At 39.4% G+C, this 21,461-nt stretch overlaps 2 protein-coding genes and 2 long non-coding RNA genes across 5 annotated transcripts in view; 3 read left to right on the top strand and 1 right to left on the bottom strand.

The window, feature by feature from the left end:
* Positions 1-2,236: 2,236 nt before the first annotated feature.
* LOC116731075 (uncharacterized) lies at positions 2,237-3,080 on the bottom strand. The gene is made up of 2 exons (XR_004341533.1): positions 2,396-3,080; positions 2,237-2,322 (listed from the first exon to the last, which is right to left on the bottom strand). It is a non-coding gene; the product is annotated as an uncharacterized LOC116731075 (long non-coding RNA).
* Positions 3,081-7,793: 4,713 nt separating this feature from the next.
* Positions 7,794-8,361, top strand: LOC116731032 (uncharacterized). The gene is made up of 2 exons (XR_004341486.1): positions 7,794-7,841; positions 8,256-8,361. It is a non-coding gene; the product is annotated as an uncharacterized LOC116731032 (long non-coding RNA).
* Positions 8,362-11,502: 3,141 nt separating this feature from the next.
* LOC116731664 (zymogen granule membrane protein 16) lies at positions 11,503-14,419 on the top strand. The gene is given in 3 exon segments (XM_032581477.1): positions 11,503-11,593; positions 12,794-12,917; positions 13,012-14,419. Coding segments are annotated over 3 exon segments (537 nt in total). The 3' UTR covers positions 13,334-14,419.
* Positions 14,420-18,646: 4,227 nt separating this feature from the next.
* The window catches only part of samd12 (sterile alpha motif domain containing 12), a 119,256-nt gene continuing 116,441 nt past the window's right edge, over positions 18,647-21,461 (top strand). Inside the window, exon 1 of one of the 2 annotated variants that reach the window (XM_032581877.1) lies at positions 18,647-18,837. In XM_032581877.1, coding sequence (XP_032437768.1) covers positions 18,825-18,837 — 13 coding nt within the window. In that variant the 5' untranslated portion in view covers positions 18,647-18,824. The other variant, XM_032581876.1, reaches the window with a different exon arrangement.

The following is a 21,461-nucleotide window of genomic DNA, read 5'->3' on the forward strand; positions in this document are numbered from 1 at the left end:
TGCACAAAGTACATGTGATTATTTTTAATATTTTGCTTTTTTCTCTTGTTTTAGCTGTAATATTTTAATCTGTTCTGCTGCAGCATTTAGATTACTGTATTTTAATGTTGAAACTATTTTTATATTTATATGTATTTTAGAAAGAAATAAACGTGTAACATTTCATTTAACATTAAAAGTTTTGAGTTTTCCTTTAGTGTATGTTGTGCCTGATCCTTGAACCCAGTAGATGGTGGTACTACAGCTATACTGGTTGTAGCCTCTGTGGTTCCTGTAACTGATGGGTTGCCGGTTCAAACTTCCCACATCCATCTCAGTTGTTGAGTCCTTGAGCAAGGCACCAAACCTGCCTTGCCTGCTGTTAGTCAGAAGTCCGATGGTGCTGATTGTGTAGCAGCTTCTGTCAGTCTGCCCTAGGGCAGCTGGGCTACAATGTAGCTTACCACCATCAGCATGTAAAGCACTTTGGCATCCTCTGCACTAGATAAATCGCTATACATACATTTACCATTGACTAAACACTTGCATTTTGTCTTTTTGTTGTGTTTTGTATTAAACTTGTCCTGTCTGACAGTGTGACACTCAGCATTGTCGAGTACCAAGGTTAAGCCCTAAAGACTTGCATAAGTGGACCATTATGGCTTCCCCCTGATATAATTACATGAAACTTTATTAGAAACTGTTTTGGGTTTATTTTATTAAATTGTAATGAGACGGAGAAGAAAGCGGGAGAGAAAAGAAAGGTGAGAAAAAAGTTTTATAGGGGCCCCCTCCTCTCACCCAACTTGATATAAAGGTGATCACAGAGAGGAGGGAGCCAGAGACCAAACCTGACAGACAGACCAGGCACACAGAGACAAGATCACATGTTCCCATTCTCATGTGTACACCCAGACATTCAGACCCATGTAGATAATGTCAAAATAAACAAAACAAAAATGGACGCCATACACCCACTTGCATTTCTCATACACAGAGATCCAACAGCCAACCAGAACCAGGACCACCAGCTTAGGAATCATTCAAACCAAACCCCTATCCCAATTCACAAACACAGCCTGCCAACCAATGGATCCACCTAGTCCCAATGAAGAAGATCCAGCAGACATACAGGGCACTGCGTTAAATTATAGAACCCCAACCCAAGAAATGGACCGACCAGCCAGCTCAGCGCAATATCCAGAACAAGAATACCACCCACAGCCCTGAATCCCAGCCCAGCACCAGGCTGTGGCCATAGATAGGCTAGCAAAGCAATAAATCACACTCCATACCAACACCAAGACAGACAGACAGCAAACGATACCAGACCCAAAAAAAGGGGCCAATCAAAATGCAAACACCAGCCAACACAAGCACTTTCACCACTTCATACACAAATAAGCCAAAAACACAAGCCTCTCAACTTGCCGACTACACCACCAGTAGGAAAGATGCTACAGAAAAGCCAACGCACCAACAGTGAAAAAGGAAGCAGCCCCTCACAGGTCCATAAACATCCCAGCCGCCAAGTGATAAGTAAAAAAGCCAATCCTAACCTGGTACAAGACGATGGTTGTTGTGAAGTCCTACATAATGAGAGCTCAGCGACCCCAACCCTGACAGACCCACACAGAGACAGGCTCACACAGAGACTGCTGGATCATCCAGACACAGAACCACCACCACCCCGCTGCGATCCACCTCACAACTGAGGACAAGACGTGGCATAAAGAGCCCAAAACCATGTTGAAAATTTACAGTGCAAACATGCAGTGCATGAACCGGCCCCAAATCCAGACTACATACTGATCAGAACCCAAGTCTCAGGGTTCAGCCAGGATCCAGGGAAAATACGCCCCCAGAATCCCAAGACTACCCCAGGAACAATACGGCCACCATGCCAGTAACCCATCTCAAGCTGTAAGGAACCCCAAACTCACCACATGCTGCCGCCAGAAGTCATTCACAGAGTCACTAATGTCCCTCCCCAGATGAGGGCCACAGACCCCAGATGCCCAAAACCTAGACCCGTACCAGCAACAATGTCCCACAGGACAGCCAGGTTCTCCAGAGTCGAGCAATTATGTGTATAAATCCAGATTTTCTTCTTTTAGACAAATTAAAAGAAAGCCATAAAAAATGTAATGTTGATATAAAGTTACATTTGTTAAAATCTGAGGGTTAAAGCATAATTTCTGTCATGAGGGGATTGATCCGCTTGACCCACATACAGAACAAACATGAAGCCGGTGAATCAGTTCAATACAGTTTATTTTGTCCAGAGAATTGAATGAAATGTGAATCTTGTCCCGGAGTCCACTGTATAGGATCGACTGCATCCTGGAGGAGGGAAAGGTGAATGGTGAGTCTGCGTTCTTGAATTGAGACTGAAGGAGAGGATTTAATTACTTACTTGATGAAATGCAGTTAACCTGCCAGGGAGGAAGAAGCGGTGGGGGCTGCTGGAGTCGAGGCTGCTTGTTGGTGGCGTGTGGAGTCTCAGAGTTTGGTGTAGATCGCTGGTGGAGGTGGTGTTGGAGGGCGGACAGGTAATCGAGCAAACGGTGACCAGAGGAGCGAGCCTTCGCCGGTTCCCACACAGCAGACCGACCTGAACCGGATCTGGCATTCTGCTGACACATCTGGCAAACCTCTGGCATGGCAAATTGGATGTCAGCCAGACTCAGGAAAGATCTGGCAGTGATGGCACGGTTCACATGAGGCATGCCTCACCTGGGCCAGATCTGTCCAAGCCAAATACGGGTTAGTTACTGAAGTAGTCATGTCACCATGTGACAATTTATTTTGTCATAAGTCATTTTAGGAAATCAGTTCTTAAACAAAGTTATAAAATTATAATATTTATAATTGATAGAAAAGTTATAATCAACCTCTGTTTATTAGCTCTAATTGAACATTTTCATTAATGGTTGTGCATTCTCAAACATATATACAATAAAATCTTTGATAGGTTTCTCTTTGAAACAAGATGATATTGCAACTTATGCTGTTATTTGTTTCAAATTATATTAACCAGTCTAACTCTACCTATGTAAAAACTTTATGAAGAAATTTTTAAAAAAGTTTTACTCTATAGAAAATGAAATATTCACTATAAATTGATTTTCATGCATTAATTTTTCTTGATTGTAGAAAATATGGTTGAATATTTTCTTCAATAATTTGTTGTGTCTTTTGTTTTAGTTATATTTTTCTCTGTTCTGCTGCAGCTGTTTTCTATTATAGATCACCATGTTTCTAATGCTGGAACTAATTTAACCTCCACACATAGTTATATTATTAGTGTCTTAGAAAGTAAGTAGAACATTTGCCAAACGCACCACCTTCAATCCTGAGAGCTAAAACATAAATAAATACAAACTATTATTAAAATACCGGTAGAAAATTCAAGTAGAAAAACCCGTTAAAAGTCTTTTACACTCGACCACCAGCACCGCACATTTAAATGAACGTGATGATCGTAAGATCCACAAGGTGGCGGTAATGCGATGACATGAATGAACGACAGTCATAAAATCCCAAAGAAGAAGAAGACAAAGAAAATGGCGCATGGTCTGTTTGGTTGAATGTTCGACTGTTTCTCTAAACGAGTTTATCAACGAGCCGTTAACTGCTGCTGAAGAAACATTCACAGAGTTTAAAGAAATCATCGTCAAGTCGGAGGAAGAGATGGATGATCATCGCAGACTGCTGGATTTCTCCCGGAGGCCCCAGATAATCTTACACCGAATAGGTAGGAACCACCAGCGTTTGGATGCAGGTTAAGGTCTAAATGTCTGCACCTTTCTGTATGAGGATCATTTTAGTAAATGTTCTTTTCCCGTATAAATGTTTTGTTAACCGGTAAATGAACGCAGGAATTACAATTACGCTGTGAAAATGGCTTATTGATGTAGAAATAAAATGACCTTTTTATGGCTTTTCCTCCTTTAACTAATCAAACTTACTTTTGAAAACAGGAGAAATGTGAACAATGCAGCGCAAGGTTAGTAAAGCAAACAGCATGAAACAATAATAGTGTGTTAGTAGCTGTAAAATGTAATAATTTGTAATAAATAAATTGTAGTGGCGATTGTTTGTCAAACCAAACATCCTATAAAAGTTCAGTCAACAAGCCACTGCTGCACTGAGGTGATGCTTCGTACGAAGGTAAAAGAAGTTCAATGTCCAAAAAACTTGAAGATTGCTTTTATAGTTTATTTTTTCCAGTTTGACAAGCAAATAACAAAGATCAAACTTTACATTAGTGATGTGTTGAGTAATGAAGCGGGTAAGACAGAGAACTCACCTAAACCTGAGCAGTTAAAGTTTTTATTTTTTAGTAATAAATCGTTGTCCCTGGTGACATAGCGAGTAACAAGCCAATCACAACCCTCTTTTCTTTTTGTTTCTAGTTTTCTTTTGGATCCAGCCATTGTTTCATACAACCAGATTAATCAGAATTTATGTATCAGAATCACAAACATTTTAAACTTGTTTATTCATTGTAAAGCTTCGTGTTGTTTTCACGTTGCCTATTTTACATATATTGTCCAGTTGATGTCACAGTAGAGCAAATGAAGCACCGCGGTGCATCGGCTCTTTTTTTTTTTTTCTTTCGAAAAAATTTTATTGTTACTATAAACATTTAAAAAACATTACATTGTTGCAGTTATTCAGAAACTTTTAAAAACTTACAAAATCATCAGTTCAAACTAAAAGAAGCTAAGAACAAGAGTATAAAACACAAAATCTCTGTGTGTTAAAAGTTGAGCAGGACCGGGGTGACTCCCTCCCAAGTCCGGAGCCGCCCCGTCCTTCCAAACAGCGCTGGTGCTCAGAGGGGATCCCGCCCTGAAGCTCCTTCCCTCCTGCCTCACCCGGAGAGCCAGGCCGCCGCTGCTTGGACCTCTGTTCGTGGAGCGCCGGCTCCTTCGTCCACGGAGGCGCAGGCGATTCTTCTTTGTGGCTGTGTCCTTGGCGCGCCACCTGCAGCCCTTGGTGTTCCTCTTTTTGCTGCTGCCATCCGGATCACAGCCACGGGGGGCATCTGCCTGCGCCTGCTCACCAGCAAGTTTCTGGAGGTCCAAATGGCGTCTTTGATGGTGGCTGGGGTGAGCCACCTCTCAGCGAAGTCTTTTTTAGTCATTTTCAGCTGGCTCACCCCATACAGCACTAGCTGTACATGAAGGACCTCCCTTGCTGGCAAGTGTGGGAATTGCAAGGAGCCGGCCTTCGCCCACAGGTCCACAGCAGCGCTGCACTCCCACAGCAGGGGCCTCACCGACTCCGGCGCGCCGCAACCGGGTCGGGGGCAGATGGACGTTGCAGACATGCCTCGGGAGTGCATAACGGCTCTGACCGGCAGGATCCCACGAGCCACCATCCATGACAGGTCCTGGAGTCTGTTTGGAAGGACGGGATGGCTCACGTTGCGCCAAACGGTGGAGGCGTCTCCATACAGGAGGCCGCGCACTGGAGTCACTGGTTCCCGGTCCTGCACAACAGAAATGATAAAACGATGGTTAAAATCTTGTTCTCCTCTCCTTCCAGTCCAAAATGTTCTAAAAATTTCCGAATAAAAGCATATGCAAGAGAAAGGTTAAAAGCTACTGGGGTTCTAAAATCTCTTTTTATCATTTTTTAATTTTCTGTTTCTCTTTCTGTCTAAAAAGTCATACCTATCGTGTTTGTCATTAAAGCCATAAATATTTAAGAGGTTAAAATCCTGTCCGTTAAAAGTCAGATTTGCTAAAAGTGCTCCTCCCTCTCTCACCACGGTGCTCCCCTTCACCAAGATGTGCGGGTTGTTTATTAAAATGGCCACGCCGTCATTTTTATTTTCATTGGAGCCGCTCCATATAGACGCCGTGGCCACAAGTCCTGCCACCGGGTGTAGTTCTTTAAAAACGGGAGTGAACATTCTTGTAGTAAAAACACATCTGACTGTACGGAGCTTAAAAAGGATAAAACACTCTGGACTCTAACTTGCGACTTCACACTTCTAACATTGATGGTTGAGAAGGTGAGAGTCATGAGTATGATGGCTAAAATCAAGTACGACATTTTGAAAGATTAAAAACAAGATAATACTAATTTAAACCCATGTTAAAAAACGGGCGGTCATTAAAACAAGGCGGGTTCAGAGACTGTCCTGTGAACAGAGCTCTTCCTTCCCACATGGTGGTGCAGGTCGGGTTGGAGCTCCATTCCCCCTTCGGGCTCTCGGTGTCGGCCGTCTTTCTAAAGCCGTTACCTTGTTTGGGTCCTCCGGGGTTGATTGGTGAGCAAAGTCTAGGAACGAGACCTCATTGGATGAGCCAGCGAGGAAGGCTCTGGATTCCTCTCCGAAAGAACCGAAGAGTTCCTCGAGCCTTCCTCTCTTCCCTACCTTGGGGGTAAGGTCGGGAGGTGACTCAGATGCCGGCCTCTTGGCCAGCTGGGCGTCGGGGAGGGGGGCATCATCGCTGCTGTCCGTCTGTTCTTCCTCAGAGTCCGAGCTAGCTCCGCCTTCGGTTAGCATCTCCCCGCCCTCACTGGATGTTTCGGTCTGGGGGGGGGCTTCCTTCCCCTCCCCGCTTCCCGCCCTCTCCTCCTCTCCTCCAATCAGAGGACCTGGCGGGAGATTTGAAATTTCCGACCCAGCTGCGTCCACTTGCTCATTAGCCGTTTCCATTGGCGTCTCTTTTCCTTTTTTCAATTTATTTGCGAACGACTTTGGACAGTCTCTGAACAAATGATCCTGTCCACCACACAAATTACATTTCCGCCCGTTCGTACATTCATCAAAAGTGTGTCCCACTTCTCGACATTTACCACAGAAAACTTTCTCACAAGTTTCGGCCAGATGACCATGCTCGCCGCACTTCCGGCACAGTTTGGGTTGGCCTTGATAGTGAATGTAGCCTCTGTTCTCCCCCAGGACTATCATTGAGGGGAGATGCTTCAGGCCCTGGAAGCCTTGGGGGTCTTCCCATTGTTTAATGGGGACCCGCCAAGCACAGTTCCAGATGCCGTCCACATCCCGCACCTTCATAGCCTGGCCTCTCACAGTGCAGTATCTACCCAGCCATATACAGATATCTTCAGCACTGACAGTCTCATTGAACATCCTGACAATCACCATTTTCAGGGAGTTGTCAGTCAGTTTCTCGACGTCAAATACTGAAAACTGGGTCTTAGCATTTTCAAACCGTGTCCAAAAATCCTTGAGAAGTGCGGCAGAGCAAAAACTTACATCATATCCCTTATTGAAAGGCAGGGTAAGGATACAGTTCAGGTCATCTGGCCGAAACTTCAGCACCTGTTGAATAAGCTTCCTGGAAAAGTCCAATCTTGTTACTCTATTTTCGTCTTCTTTTTCTCTAAATAAAAATCGAACACTGTGGTGCCTCCGCATGCCGGCATGGCTAGCCGCCATGGTGGAGGCACCACCAGTTAAAGGTTTAAAACCTTTACTAAAACCAATAAATAGTTAAGAAACACCAATAAATACAAATAAAAGGTAAAAGATATTTTCCACTACTTAGTGGTCAATATCTTAACCGGGGACAAAATTTACTGAACCTCTAAATCAGTGGTAACAGCCAAGTCACAAAGACTACCGCTATCACCACCCAAAGGAGGAGACCGCTGTCTGAGCCAAAAGGCCGAGAAGCGATGCATCGGCTCATGAGTCGAATGATTGGATGGAGTTCCTCAGGGCTTCATGAAGCTGCATCTCAGCATCACCACTTTTCATTGTTTCCTCTCCTGCTCTGGTCAAAACCCACAGGCCCAACCCAGTGCATGCTGGTCCTATACCAGTCCCTATACTTACAGAAAATGGACCCACAGTTCTTAATGTCTAACTTACAAAAGTAAATAACAAACACAAAGCAACAAAAACTAAACAATTATTAACCTACAAATAAACTCTGTAAATAAACCCCAAAAATATAAAGTGAACTAAAATCAAATTTTAATACAAATAAAAGTAATGATAGTTCCAAATGAAGTAATATCTTGAAATAATAAAATTTACTTGTAAATATTAACAACATTGGCAACTATTATTAATTTTATAATAAATAAAAAATATTTAATATCCGTTCATTTGAGAATTCTCCAATTGTCTGCTGGATTTGTCGCCTGATCTGTCTCTCTGTCTACGCTCTTAAATTTTTCGGTGTGGGTTTTTTCATTTTTTTCATTTCTGTCGTAAACAATGAACGATTTCTCCCATTTACTTCAATAAAATAACGATTGCTTTTTAAATCTGTTTTCTTGTCCAGATTGCCTGCAGTGTAACATTTATTACCAGGAGAGGAGATCCACTCTGGACCAGGAGGAGTTGGAACCTCTGCAGGTGAAACAAGAACAGGAAGAGCCAGAAGATCATCAGATAAAAGAAGAGCAGGAGGATCTAAAACACCAGCAGATAAAAGTGGAAGAGAAAGAAGTTTACTGCAGTCAGGGTGAAGAACAGATTGAATTAAAACAGGAGACTGATACCTGCATGGTGGTTCCTGTTGATGAGCAAGCAGACCACACTGAATCAGAACCAAACAGGAACCAAGTCATCTTCCAGGAAGCTGCTGAAGCTGAGAACCAAAATCAGGAAAGAAGAAAACCTTTCTCATGTGTCATCTGTAAAAAGCGTTTGACTTTCAAATCTGATTTTGATGCTCATATGAGAACTCATACGGGTGAAAAGCCGTTTACATGTGTGAACTGTAGGAAAAGTTTTAATCGAAAACAGCATTTAACTCAGCACATGAGGATTCATACTGGTGAAAAGTCTTTTTCATGTGTGACCTGTGGAAAAGGTTTTGGTTATAAACTGGCTTTAACTCAGCACATGATGATTCACACTGGTGAAAAGCCGTTTTCATGTGTGACCTGTGGAAAAGGTTTTGGTTATAAACTGGCTTTAACTCAGCACATGATGATTCACACTGGTGAAAAGTCTTTTTCATGTGTGAACTGTGGAAAAAGTTTTAGTCAAAAACCGCATTTAACTCAGCACATGATGATTCACACTGGTGAAAAGCCGTTTTCATGTGTGACCTGTGGAAAAAGTTTTATTCGAAAACAGGATTTAACTCGTCACATGATGATTCACACTGGTGAAAAGCCGTTTTCATGTGTGACCTGTGGAAAAAGTTTTGGTTATAAACCGGCTTTAACTCAGCACATGATGATTCACACTGGTGAAAAGCCGTTTTCATGTGGAAATTGTGGAAAAAGTTTTTGTCAAAAACAAAGTTTAATTCAGCACATGAGGATTCACACTGGTGAAAAGCCGTTTTCATGCGTGACCTGTGGAAAGGGTTTTCGTCAAAAACAGGAATTAACTCGTCACATGATGATTCACACTGATGAAAAGCCGTTTTCATGTGTGACCTGTGGAAAAAGTTTTATTCGAAAACAGCATTTAACTCAGCACATGATGATTCACACAGGTGAAAAGCCGTTTTCATGTGTGACCTGTGGAAAAAGTTTTATTCGAAAACAGGATTTAACTCAGCACATGATGATTCACACAGTTGAAAAGCCGTTTTCATGCGTGACCTGTGGAAAGGGTTTTCGTCAAAAACAGGAATTAACTCGTCACATGATGATTCACACTGATGAAAAGCCGTTTTCATGTGTGACCTGTGGAAAAAGTTTTATTCGAAAACAGCATTTAACTCAGCACATGATGATTCACACTGGTGAAAAGCCATTTTCATGTGTGACCTGTGGAAAAAGTTTTATTCGAAAACAGGATTTAACTCAGCACATGAGGATTCACACTGGTGAAAAGCCGTTTTCATGTGGAAATTGTGGAAAAAGTTTTTGTCAAAAACAAAGTTTAATTCAGCACATGATAATTCACACTGGTGAAAAGCCGTTTTCATGTGTGACCTGTTTAAAACGTTTTAGTCATAAAAATAGTTTAACTCGGCACATGACACGTCACACAGTTGAAAAGCTGTAGAAGTATGTTCCATAAATGTCCTATGTTGTATTTGTTAAATGTGATCATTTTGATCTTCACATTTGGATACTTAGAGATGTTCAACCATGACACATTTTCCTTCATTGATGTTTTATTTTTCTGGTATATTCTGCATCAAAAAACAATAATGATAAACTGTATGTTGTTGTATTAACTTACTGTTTATGTCAAACTGTATGTTGTGTGTGTACAACGTGAAGAGCAGAGGGCTCAGCACACAGCCCTGAGGAGTGCCAGTACTGATGCTGATAGATGAAGAGGCTTGGGGGCCCACTGACTATTTCATGCATTAACAGAGTTTGACCGGACATGGACTCCCTTCCAGAACATTCTCACATGATTGGACTTGAGGGATTGATTTGTATTATTCTGTACCATAGAGAGTGAGTGGGGTTTATTTTTGTAGTTTTTTAAATCAACAATAGAATGTATATAATGGTTGAGTGTTTTAAAAAAAATTCTACAAAACGGTATTTGTGTTAATTTTGTGTTAATGTAAAATGAGATTGAATCTGATTTCATTTCTTTCAAATTATGTTAACCAGTTTTACTCTACCTAATTAAAATCTATTCAAATAAAAAAAAATCATTTGTACTTTAAAGAATTGCAAAATTCACCGCAAACTAATTTTCATGCATTGATTGCACAAAGTACATGTAATTATTTTTAATATTTTGCTTTTTTCTCTTGTTTTAGCTGTAATATTTTAATCTGTTCTGCTGCAGCATTTAGATTACTGTATTTTAATGTTGAAACTATTTTTATGTTTATATGTATTTTAGAAAGAAATAAACGTGTAACATTTCATTTAACATTAAAAGTTTTGAGTTTTCCTTTAGTGTATGTTGTGCCTGATCCTTGAACCCAGTAGATGGTGGTACTACAGCTATACTGGTTGTAGCCACTGTGGTTCCTGTAACTGATGGGTTGCTGGTTCAAACTTCCCACATGTAACCCAGGTGTCCGCCATGACCCAATCACCTTCCCTTTAAGTTGATTGTCATGTGTGCTTCCGGGTTTTGTTTTTTCTTCCCCACCTTGTTGCTACTCACTGTTGGTTGTTTGTAACGACTGCTAATTATATTATCTAGGCAATTTTGAACTTGAATTATGAAGTGCGATTTTTTTTAAAAAAAGGATTTAAATTTTTCTTTTTATCTTCTCCTTTCTTTTTTATTTTTTCTATGAAGTTGGTAAAATATAGCAAGTACATATTTAATTGTTTTCTTGTCTCTTCCATTTAGTTTATATAAATATAATGTTTACAAACCAAAGGATCCACCTAGTCCCAGTGAAGAAGATCCAGCAGACATACAGGGCACTGCGTTAACTTATAGAACCCCAACCCAAGAAATGGACCGACCAGCCAGCTCAGCGCAATATCCAGAACAAGAATACCACCCACAGCCCTGAATCCCAGCCCAGCACCAGGCTGTGGCCACAGATAGGCTAGCAAAGCAATAAATCACACCCCATACCAACACCAAGACAGACAGACAGCAAACGATACCAGACCCAAAAAAAGGGGCCAATCAAAATGCAAACACCAGCCAACACAAGCACGTTCACCACTTCATACACAAATAAGCCAAAAACACAAGCCTCTCAACTTGCCGACTACACCACCAGTAGGAAGGATGCTACAGAAAAGCCAACGCACCAACTGTGAAAAAGGAAGCAGCCCCTCACAGGTCCATAAACATCCCAGCTGCCAAGTGATAAATAAAAAAGCCAATCCTAACCTGGTACAAGACGATGGTTGTTGTGAAGTCCAACATAATGAGAGCTCAGCGACCCCAACCCTGACAGACCCACACAGAGACAGGCTCACACAGAGACTGCTGGATCATCCAGACACAGGACCACCACCACCCCACTGCGATCCACCTCACAACTGAGGACAAGACGTGGCATAAAGAGCCCAAAACCATGTTGAAAATTCACAGTGCAAACATGCAGTGCATGAACCGGCCCCAAATCCAGACTACATACTGATCAGAACCCAAGTCTCAGGGTTCAGCCTGGATCCGGGGAAAATACGCCCCCAGAATCCCAAGACTACCCCAGGAACAATACGGCCACCATGCCAGTAACCCATCTCAAGCTGTAAGGAACCCCAAACTCACCACATGCTGCCGCCAGAAGTCATTCACAGAGTCACTAATGTCCCTCCCCAGATGAGGGCCACAGACCCCAGATGCCCAAAACCTAGACCCGTACCAGCAACAATGTCCCACAATGTACCAACCAAACCTTTTTGTTTTCATTCATAACTTTACACTCTTTATATTCATTATACTTGCAGAGTTTATAATAATAGCAAACATAATTGCATAATGATGATGTTTGTAATTTCTGAGCTGCATATCTTCCAGATTACTGGCATCCTGGTTTTGACAGTAATCTGTCAATCCACCACCTGACAGCAGGCTCCTCCCTGATGCTTAAGCACTTTTTTAAGGTTTGCAAAGCAGCCAAGGAAAACATTAGGCGTAATCGAAAACAACACACACAACATAACTCTGCTTTTTGACAACGTAAAGTACACTTCAGATTTTAGGAGCAAGACAACCAGTCAGGTAAAAAAAACTTTATTATTCTTTGTTAGTTTGTATTTACAATGTGAAAAGTCTAGGGGTGAAATAGTAAATCTTTTATTTGTCTTGTACAGAATGTTTTTTGTTGCTGCCTCTGCTGCAAGTTGCTCATGAGAAAACATCAATCTCAGAGATGATTAGATAACATTTTCAACTTTGGAGTGCATGTTTTATATTTTTAAAAGACATTTTGCATCTGACTAGTAACATTTTTGTTTTTTCCCATTCCAGTCAGGCCACATTACTCGTTCTCTCCACCCATTGGGTCGGGAGGTGGGAACTCCTATGCGATCACCGGTCAGGGAAGGATCACCGCCTTGAGAGTTTGGGAAAACTAGAATAGCTACATCCGAGGGTAAGTTAGCAAGACGCGTTTTGGATATACTATTTCTTGTTACAACAAAAAAGTTTTGCCACCAGTTATTCACATTATTTCTCTTTTTCTCCAGCATCCAGTTCCAGTACAGATACCTCTCGTCCTCTGGTGTTGGCTACACATACGGAGACGCCCAGGAACTTCAGCTGTACGACGGAGAAGCCGTCATCCAGATTTCTGGGAAGCATTCCTCCTATCTGCAGTCTATCGTCTTCACAACCAACCGGAGCCGCTCCCTGTATGTGGGTCAGCCGTCCGGTACTTCCTTCAACATGTACCCGGATCGCCCCGAGGCCGAGCTGATCTTCATCAGCGGCCATGTGAGCGGAGGCCTCACCTCCTTGGGATCCCACTGGGCGATTGTCTACAGCTACAAAATTTTATTTTCTTTGTGAAAAAAGTACAACGAACCAATCATCACTTCATTTTCATTTCAATTTTAGAATTCAGAACAAAGAAAAACATGCAACTTTTACACTTTTATTGATTACTTGTTTTTGATAAGTATCTATTGAAGGAAATGTGTAGACATTTTTAAAGAATCATCATTTTATTTTTATTTAGTAGGTTTTAAAATAAAATAAAAAATTACATGCTGCAAAAAAAAAATGGATGCAAACATTTACTTCTGCAGGATGTTTATATTTGTGAAAAATGGTTTTTAAAAAGCAAATATCCAAACCTAATGGCAAGAAAAACAGATCTAACAAAAATTATACTCATAACATGCGATCTTTTTAAAATACGTGTTTTTGTAAAAGTGCCAGGAGAAAAAATTAAACAAATAAAATAAAAAATTGAACATTTATTTCTAAAATAAATGATTTGATTTATTTGGCATTAACAAACATTGTTTTTATCCACATTTTGTTAGGAACAAGGGAGCCGCTGAATAATATGTCAATGTCAAATTTATTTATAAAGCATTTTAAAACCAGGTTTAAAGTGCTGCACAAAAACAATAAAACAATAGAATAAGTTGATGAAAAGAGAAAAAGAAGAAATAATAATACAAAAAATAAGGGTAATAATAAAAAGTAAATAAAATAAATATAAAACATCACAACGGAAAAGTTACAGTACCAAGCCTCAATTAAAGGCCAACGAATGAAAATAAGTTTTAAGAATCAATTTAAAATAATCCAGACTGTGAGCAGATCTAATCTGGTGAGATTAGAAAAGAAGCAGCAACGGAGAACGTCCGATCTGCTTTGCTCTTAAGTCGGGTCCGAAGAACTTTCAGCAGCAACTGATTATTGGATCTTAAGGTTCTGGACACAGAGCGAAGATTCAAAAGATCCTGGAGATATAAGAGGCCAACACATTTAAAACTCTACATGTTGTTAAAACGAGGCACTTAGTTTTCTTTCTTTTTGAACTAAAATCTGACTGTGAATTTAGTTGATTTTTTCTCTTCCAACACTAATTATGCAGTTTTTTGTACTCTCAAATTTAATAAATTAGTTCTTATTTAACGATTATTGCTGGTTTTGTGTACTTTTGATTTAAAAAAATAGCCAAGATACAAATCAGGTTATTATTTTTTGAAAGTGTGTGAATAAAACTTCTAAAAAAAACGATGCATGTGATATTTTTATACTTTCATTTAAGTCTGCCAAAACATTTCTATTTTTTTTTTAATTTCAACAAGATAATGCGTAATATATTATGTAGAAGTCTGAATATGAAGTCTGAATATACTTATCTGGTGGCATCTTGAGTTTTGTTTACATCCTGAAGAATTGTACCAGAACACGCCAGCAGGGGGCTCCAAAGATCTCTTAGACTTTTAAAGCAATATTTTTTTTCTCCGGTTTTGCTTGTCATGATGAGATCAACATTTAAAAAAATCAGTTTTAGTTGAATAATTTCAAATAGTTTTCACCGACTTGTTTATCTACCATATATGACAGCATACGGCGTCACTGTAAATAGAAACAGGAGGAGTAAAAAACTTCAAAATCTGCTTCAAAAACGTGAAATATTAATCTTAGACATTTTCTAGAAACATAATTTGTGAGTTTCAAAAGTTGAAAATTTGCTGAGAAAAAATCTGGAATTTTGTGATTAAGTTAAGAAATGTTCTAGAGAAAAAAAAACATAAATTTCCATGTTTTTTCTAGAAAATTACTGAAATTAATCTAAAGATTTCTGAGTGTTTTTATAGCAAATTTTCTCATTTTGTTGCACAGAATTTTTTCTTCTTCTAGAAAACGTCTTTTTTTTCTTTTGGTGGAAATGTATTTTATTTTATTTTTTTCTTCCTATGGCCCTAATACACTGTTGTAACTGTATATGGTCAAAATATTGTCTGTTTTAATTTATATTTATTTTTTCAACAGATTTATCCTGTGTTCAGGGGAGATTGATGCACCTTTTCTCAATTTATTTTTTTCTTTTTAATCTCAAGGCACTTTACAAATAATAGGTGCAATTTTTTAGAAAGAAGTAGATAATCAAAGCAATGTAAGAGAATAAAATCACAAAGATCATTTAATTTAGAGCTTTCAGTTGAACATAAACAGCAGTTTGTTTTTTTCTGATGGTAAAAAGAGAGAACGTTCACAATTGCCAACATCAGAGTTAAATCCCTGAGGTGCAAAATCAAACTGTATAAGGCTTTTAAGTTATTTATTGCCTCTTACATATTCTACCATCTTATTTTTTTATGCAGAACTTACAGTGTGGGGGAATAAGATGAACTGTTCCTCAGGCTTCAGCAAGACTGTAGGGGGAAAACCACAAGACAGGCTAAAGTGGAAAAAAATGAATGCTGAGAAGGAGCAGCAGGAGTGGGAATCAGTGCTTAAATGCAACAGTAGAAAAGTGATACTTCCTCATTCTGTCAGACAGATTATCTTTTTATCTCAGCGTCAGTCGCCCTTTGTGACAGCCACGCACGGCTGCAGACAGCGATAAAGGACCTCATAAAAAACACATTTGTTGTACGACTTGGTTTTGGTTTCCTGACTCTCACCTGTAATACCTGTACTGCCAGTCGCTCCTTAGAGGAACAACAGCCTGACCTGCTTCTCTTTGAGTTCACTTCAACTTGGTGGGATTCTCACTAAGCTGAATTTCCCTTTCCAGAAAAAATGTCTCCCAAAGGAGACATAAAGATTCTTGTTTTGAATCTAAACCCACCGTACCCGGGTCAGTCAGTGTGCGCTCTTATCTAAAAACATACAAAAACAGCATCGATTATCTAACAGAATTTCTTCATTGTTTTCTTTCCTTTTGCAGATTGTGACAGTAAGGATACAGATTTAGTGGAAATATGCACAGGGGTGACATGTAGTACTAAAGCTTTGTGGTATGTAATCATTCAGCCAGGTGTGTTGCTCAACCTGTTCTATCTCTTTCTGCAGGAATGTAGTTGAGCACTGTGTTGCTCTTTACTGTACATGCCAGTTAATATGTCAGTTTCCACTAGATAAGATATGCGCTAATGTTCCGTATGAAACGTCTTACATTTAAATATCCAGAGACTTTAAAAAAAAACATCTAATGAAGTAAATTTAAAGGCTTTGATCATCATTACATCAACCAACTTTTTTTTTATTTTTAAGATCAATTAACTAAAAAACTTTTGCCTAAATGCTCACTTCCGATTCTTTTGCGACATCTATTTATTTATTTATTTTTTGTTGCGTGGTCGACTGCGAACAACCTGGAAGTGTCCCGCATGCGCAGTAGAGGGCGCAATAACGTCACACGTAGCAAACGTGTTCAGTGTTGTGCCAACCGCCATAAAGAAGAAGAAGAAGCTTAGTGTTTGCGGAAGTAAACATGGATGCTAACGGTGGATCGTATCTTAGGATTTTGAAGTTGTTGTCCGACCGGAACCAGCACATTGACAACTTAATCCTCATTATAGTCCGCCATAGTTGTTGTTCTTCTTCCCGCTACAGGGCGCAGAATAGTGACGTTTGTCGAGTATCAGTCGGATGATCAGATACGTATCGGATATCCAAGTGGACTGGGTCGCATTCGAAAAAATACGTTCTGTTTTGTTCAGACTGTCATAAAAAGATCAGATACAGGTAGATTTAAGGCAAACCCCCCCTAAAACAAAACAAGATTGGATTTGGATCACTTCAGGCTGCAGTATGAACTGTAGCCTAGGAGTTCTCACTTTAAATTGCTGCCGCTGGCCAGGCCCTCCCACCCAACTCAATGTTTACACTCACACGGCTGCAAAAGCAGAAGGAAAGCCTCCTGTACCACCAACAAGAAGGTTTCTGAATGGTAAGTCAACAGCAAAACATTTGTCTTTTCCAGCAGCCAAAGATAAAAACCAAACGTGCTGGAGCTTCGCTTTAGTTGCCAGGTAACGGGTTTGGGCTCGGCCTGGGTTGCTAGGTAACAGTGAATGTGACTAAACATTCAGGAGGTTTTTGAAACAGCTAATTTTCCAAACAACAAAAAACATTAACTTATTGCCTAAAAAAGCTTTTTTTTTCTCTTTTCTTTGTGGGCTTTTTCTTTAGAGTTTGGGCTGTTTTTAGAAGCAGTGAGACTGAAATTGAAGTACAAAAATGGTTAAATTAGTGCAACCGATTGCCTTCAAAATCAATTTAATTACGTGAGGCTAGTGGTGTGTTAGAGAATAATAGTAAACAAACAGAAAACAAGTATGTAAGAAAGAAAGCACCATGGACTTTAAGTTACATATCAGACTGGTAAGAGATCATGTTGTTGTTGTTTAATTCAAAGTTGGAGTATTAAAAACAAACAAATCCAGAATGATGGAGTACGTTCTGGGTAATCCATCATCTTTGCAGAAAAGTGGCATTTGAGGACTGGAGTTGCTGACCCCTGCTCTAAATTGTCCTCATGTTTGGATGTAGTTGCTTGTCTTGCGTGTCTCTGTGATAGACTGGAGACTGGTCCAGAGTTTGATCCCATCCAATTTTTTAAATTATTATTTATCAACTATTGTGGAATGTAAGCTGATGAATTCAGTTTAGAGATTGCGAATCAATATGTGATGCATTTAATACATTATTAAATATAAGTTTAATACCAGGGCTGGATTTATAATGATGAGTGGAGTGGACTGGTGTCCTGCCCACTATAAGGAACATTTGTTTTCACTAATGCAATGCTAGCTGCAGTAATGTACGACTTAGTCAGAAACAACCAATTAGAGCCAGGAGGAGGGTTTCAGCGCTGCCAATCGTCCTTGTGCTTACCCCTTCTGCTTGCTCTCTGCTATGCTAATGCGGATAGCCTGCCACGAATGCTAAGGCTAGTTAGCATAGCCACAGATGATGGCAGATAAACGTTTTTTTTGTAATGGTAGGTTCTTTTTTCACCATTAGCACAATTGAACAGGGTACACGAGGATGATTGACAGTGATAAGACCCTCCCCCTGACGTAGGTTGGTTGTTTTTGGTCACAAGCAGTGCGTTTTTGTATAGTAGCTCAGGGAGGAGGTTGTTAAGCTGGATTAAAAAAAAAAAAAAAAAATTCCATAGATTATCTGTCTCATACCATACCTTCATGACATGGTGACAGTTGTAATAAATATGGCCAAACATATTTTTTGAAAAAGTTACTAATGATTGTCATTATTCATGAGGTGAGATGGGATAACATAAACTGTAAAACTCATCCATCATATGATTATCTCTGTCCACCTTTTAAAAAACTTTTTAAAGAAGCTCCTGGCTTCTTTCAGCCGCTGATATTCCAGCCTACATTTCCCAGAATGCTTTGCGGGGCAGCAGCTGTGCGCTCCAGCAGCTTGCCCGCAGCAAACTGATGATAACACGCCGAACAAGGTGCAATGAAAGGGCGCTGAGTTGTTGTGTTTTTCTTTTTCTTCATCCAGATTTCGGCTGCTCTGATGAAAACAATGTTCGGCTCTGCGGAGTAGCACGATGGCGGTCGAAGGTAAGGCTGTTCCCCCCCTGCGCTGTCAGTTTTGTTTATTCAGGATTAATTAGTTCTAGTTGAAGGTTTACAGCGTCCAACCCGGGCGGCTCAGCTGTGATTTGTCGGTAATACGTGCTGTAATTGCCCCGTAGAAGTGAAATGGTGGTGTTCTCCACATAGAGCAGTGAACTCGCAGCCTCTGTATTTACATTGTGTGGCTCCTGCTGGGGGAACAGGTCTTTGCATAATCACCTCCGGCTCTACCTGGCGCTGCTTGTGCTTTCTGGAGGAAGAACAGCGGAAACAGAAAGGTTTCTGTCCCCCCCCCTCCTCCTCTCCTTGGTATGTGATGTTATGTCCTGTGTTGTGATGCAACAGAGTCCAGTCTGTCTGAACCTCGTCATTTGAGGCAGCAGGTGTTCTGACATGTGGACCTAAAGAGTCACCCTCTCCTGCTTGTGATCGACACCTTAGTCATTTAAGGCAGCTTCCGTCTGGACGCTTTAAAGTCGGTGGGTCTGTCGGGATGCTCGGTCAGTCTCCTCACCTTATCGGAGGCGTTTTGTGGATCCAGAATCCAATGAGAGGTATGTTAGTGATTCATCTGCGTTTCTGCGTGCAGACATGACGGTAAAGACTGGTTCTCCTGCATCCAAAATCAGATTATTTATCTCTGATCTGTTGAGCAACATGACCTTTAAAAGTCCCTCCCCTTTAGTTTTTCTTTGAATAATAATTTGCAAGCATACAATGTTTTCCCCATGTTAAAAAGGAAAAAAAAAAAATCCCAGCAAGCCATGATGTGAGAGAGTTTACATTATGCACGAAAAAGCTGGAGTTTTCTGGCGTTACTTTGAATTACAAAAAGTATTCATACACCTACAACTTCAGGTTTTATAATTGAAATTATGATTTAATGAGACTATTTGATGCGGAAATTGTGAGTCATAGTTTAGAAATTGATTATTGATTAACCGGAGTACAGATTCAAAAAAGGCAAATAGCTGAGAAAAAAACATTCAGAGCAGTAATTGTACAAAACTGTACAAAAATATATACACGTTATATTTAAGATGAAAATCTTCTTTGTATATAATCATGTTTTAGCCAAAACTCCTCTATTTTCAAAGTTTTTGTTTAAACCTCACCGAGTCAATACTTGTGGAAGCATCTCTGGTTTCAATTATAAGTTTTTTTGCAGTATTTCTCCACCAGCTTTGCATGTTTGAAGTAGAAGTTTTGAAATATTTATCAATTTTTCTTCAAAAATCAGCTCAGGGTCTAGAGGTTAGATTTAGAATTTTATCATGATATTTTGCACTTCTGCTCTGATAATAATAAAGTGACAATAAGAACTATTTAACCATTTTCTTCTTAGGTAACTGTATGGCGCAGCATTCATATTAGAGGAAACACAAATACTTTTCTTTAAAAACACCTAAAGCTTCTTCAAGATGACATTTACTTAAATTTTTTTTATTTATTTCACATTTAAGACTATAAGCAATCATATTTTTGGAGTTACCCGATATTTACTGATGCTCTTGTGAAAAAACAGTTTGGAAAATAGTAAAATAACATTTTAGTCAGTTATTTTTTTGGTCATATTAATGAAAATTTATCGAGACAACAATAAATCAAATTTGTATCAAGATAATACATTTTTCTCGATAAATGACCACCCATATCAGGATAAACCAGATTTGATAAATTACATCTCCGATTAGTATTTTTTAGTTTAATTGATTCTCAAAAGGATGGAGTTCTGGACTTGGACTAGGCCATTCCAACACATTAATGTGCTTTCATCTAAACCAGGCTTTTAAATTGCCCCAGGTCCAAGTGGCCAACATGGTGTTGCTGTAAACAAAGCAAAAAACAACTTCTTTTGATAAACTTCAGAAATCACTATAAACATAAAAATTCCTACAACAGTCAGGTCCATGAATGCAACCCTCAGTAAACCAACGTTATAGTGCAACGTTTGTCTCCTGACTGATGATTAGGGCTGAAACAATTAATCAGATTAATCGTTTATTGAAATAATCAACTAACTAATTTAATGATCGATTGTTAACTGGAATATATGGATAGTTAAGTTAAAATGCTAGAAAAAAAAACCCATTTTACATTTAAGATGAAAACCTTCTTTGTCTGTAAACATGTTTTAGTTTCTCCCAGTTCATATTTAATAAAGGAATGTTACATTATGGCATTTTAGGCAATAAATTGTTTATTTTTGTATTTAAAAAAGGAATTGATTTATTTGTTTGCATCTTTTAATGTGTTCCTAGTGTTGTATAAAAAAGGCTTAAGTGTTTAAATTAATAATCTGTAGAATGTGTTGTTTTATCTGATTGTCAGAATAAGTAAATTAATCGATAACTAAAATAATTGTTAGTTGCGGCCCTGGTAGTGACTTTAGCTTGCAGAATTAATGAAACATTTCTTTATCAACACTTAACCGTAAAACTTACAACAATAAAACATTTGGACTGAAAATATTTGTTTTACTATCTCATCCAAATGCAAATGTTAACCTTTGCAGGAAAAACACTGTCTGCAATATTAACACCGCAAAGGTAATATCTGTATGTTCCAATTGTTCTGAGTTTATTTTTTACATAATAATGTAATGTTCC

Source organism: Xiphophorus hellerii, chromosome 13 (assembly GCF_003331165.1).
Source record: "Xiphophorus hellerii strain 12219 chromosome 13, Xiphophorus_hellerii-4.1, whole genome shotgun sequence".
Lineage (NCBI taxonomy): Eukaryota > Metazoa > Chordata > Actinopteri > Cyprinodontiformes > Poeciliidae > Xiphophorus > Xiphophorus hellerii.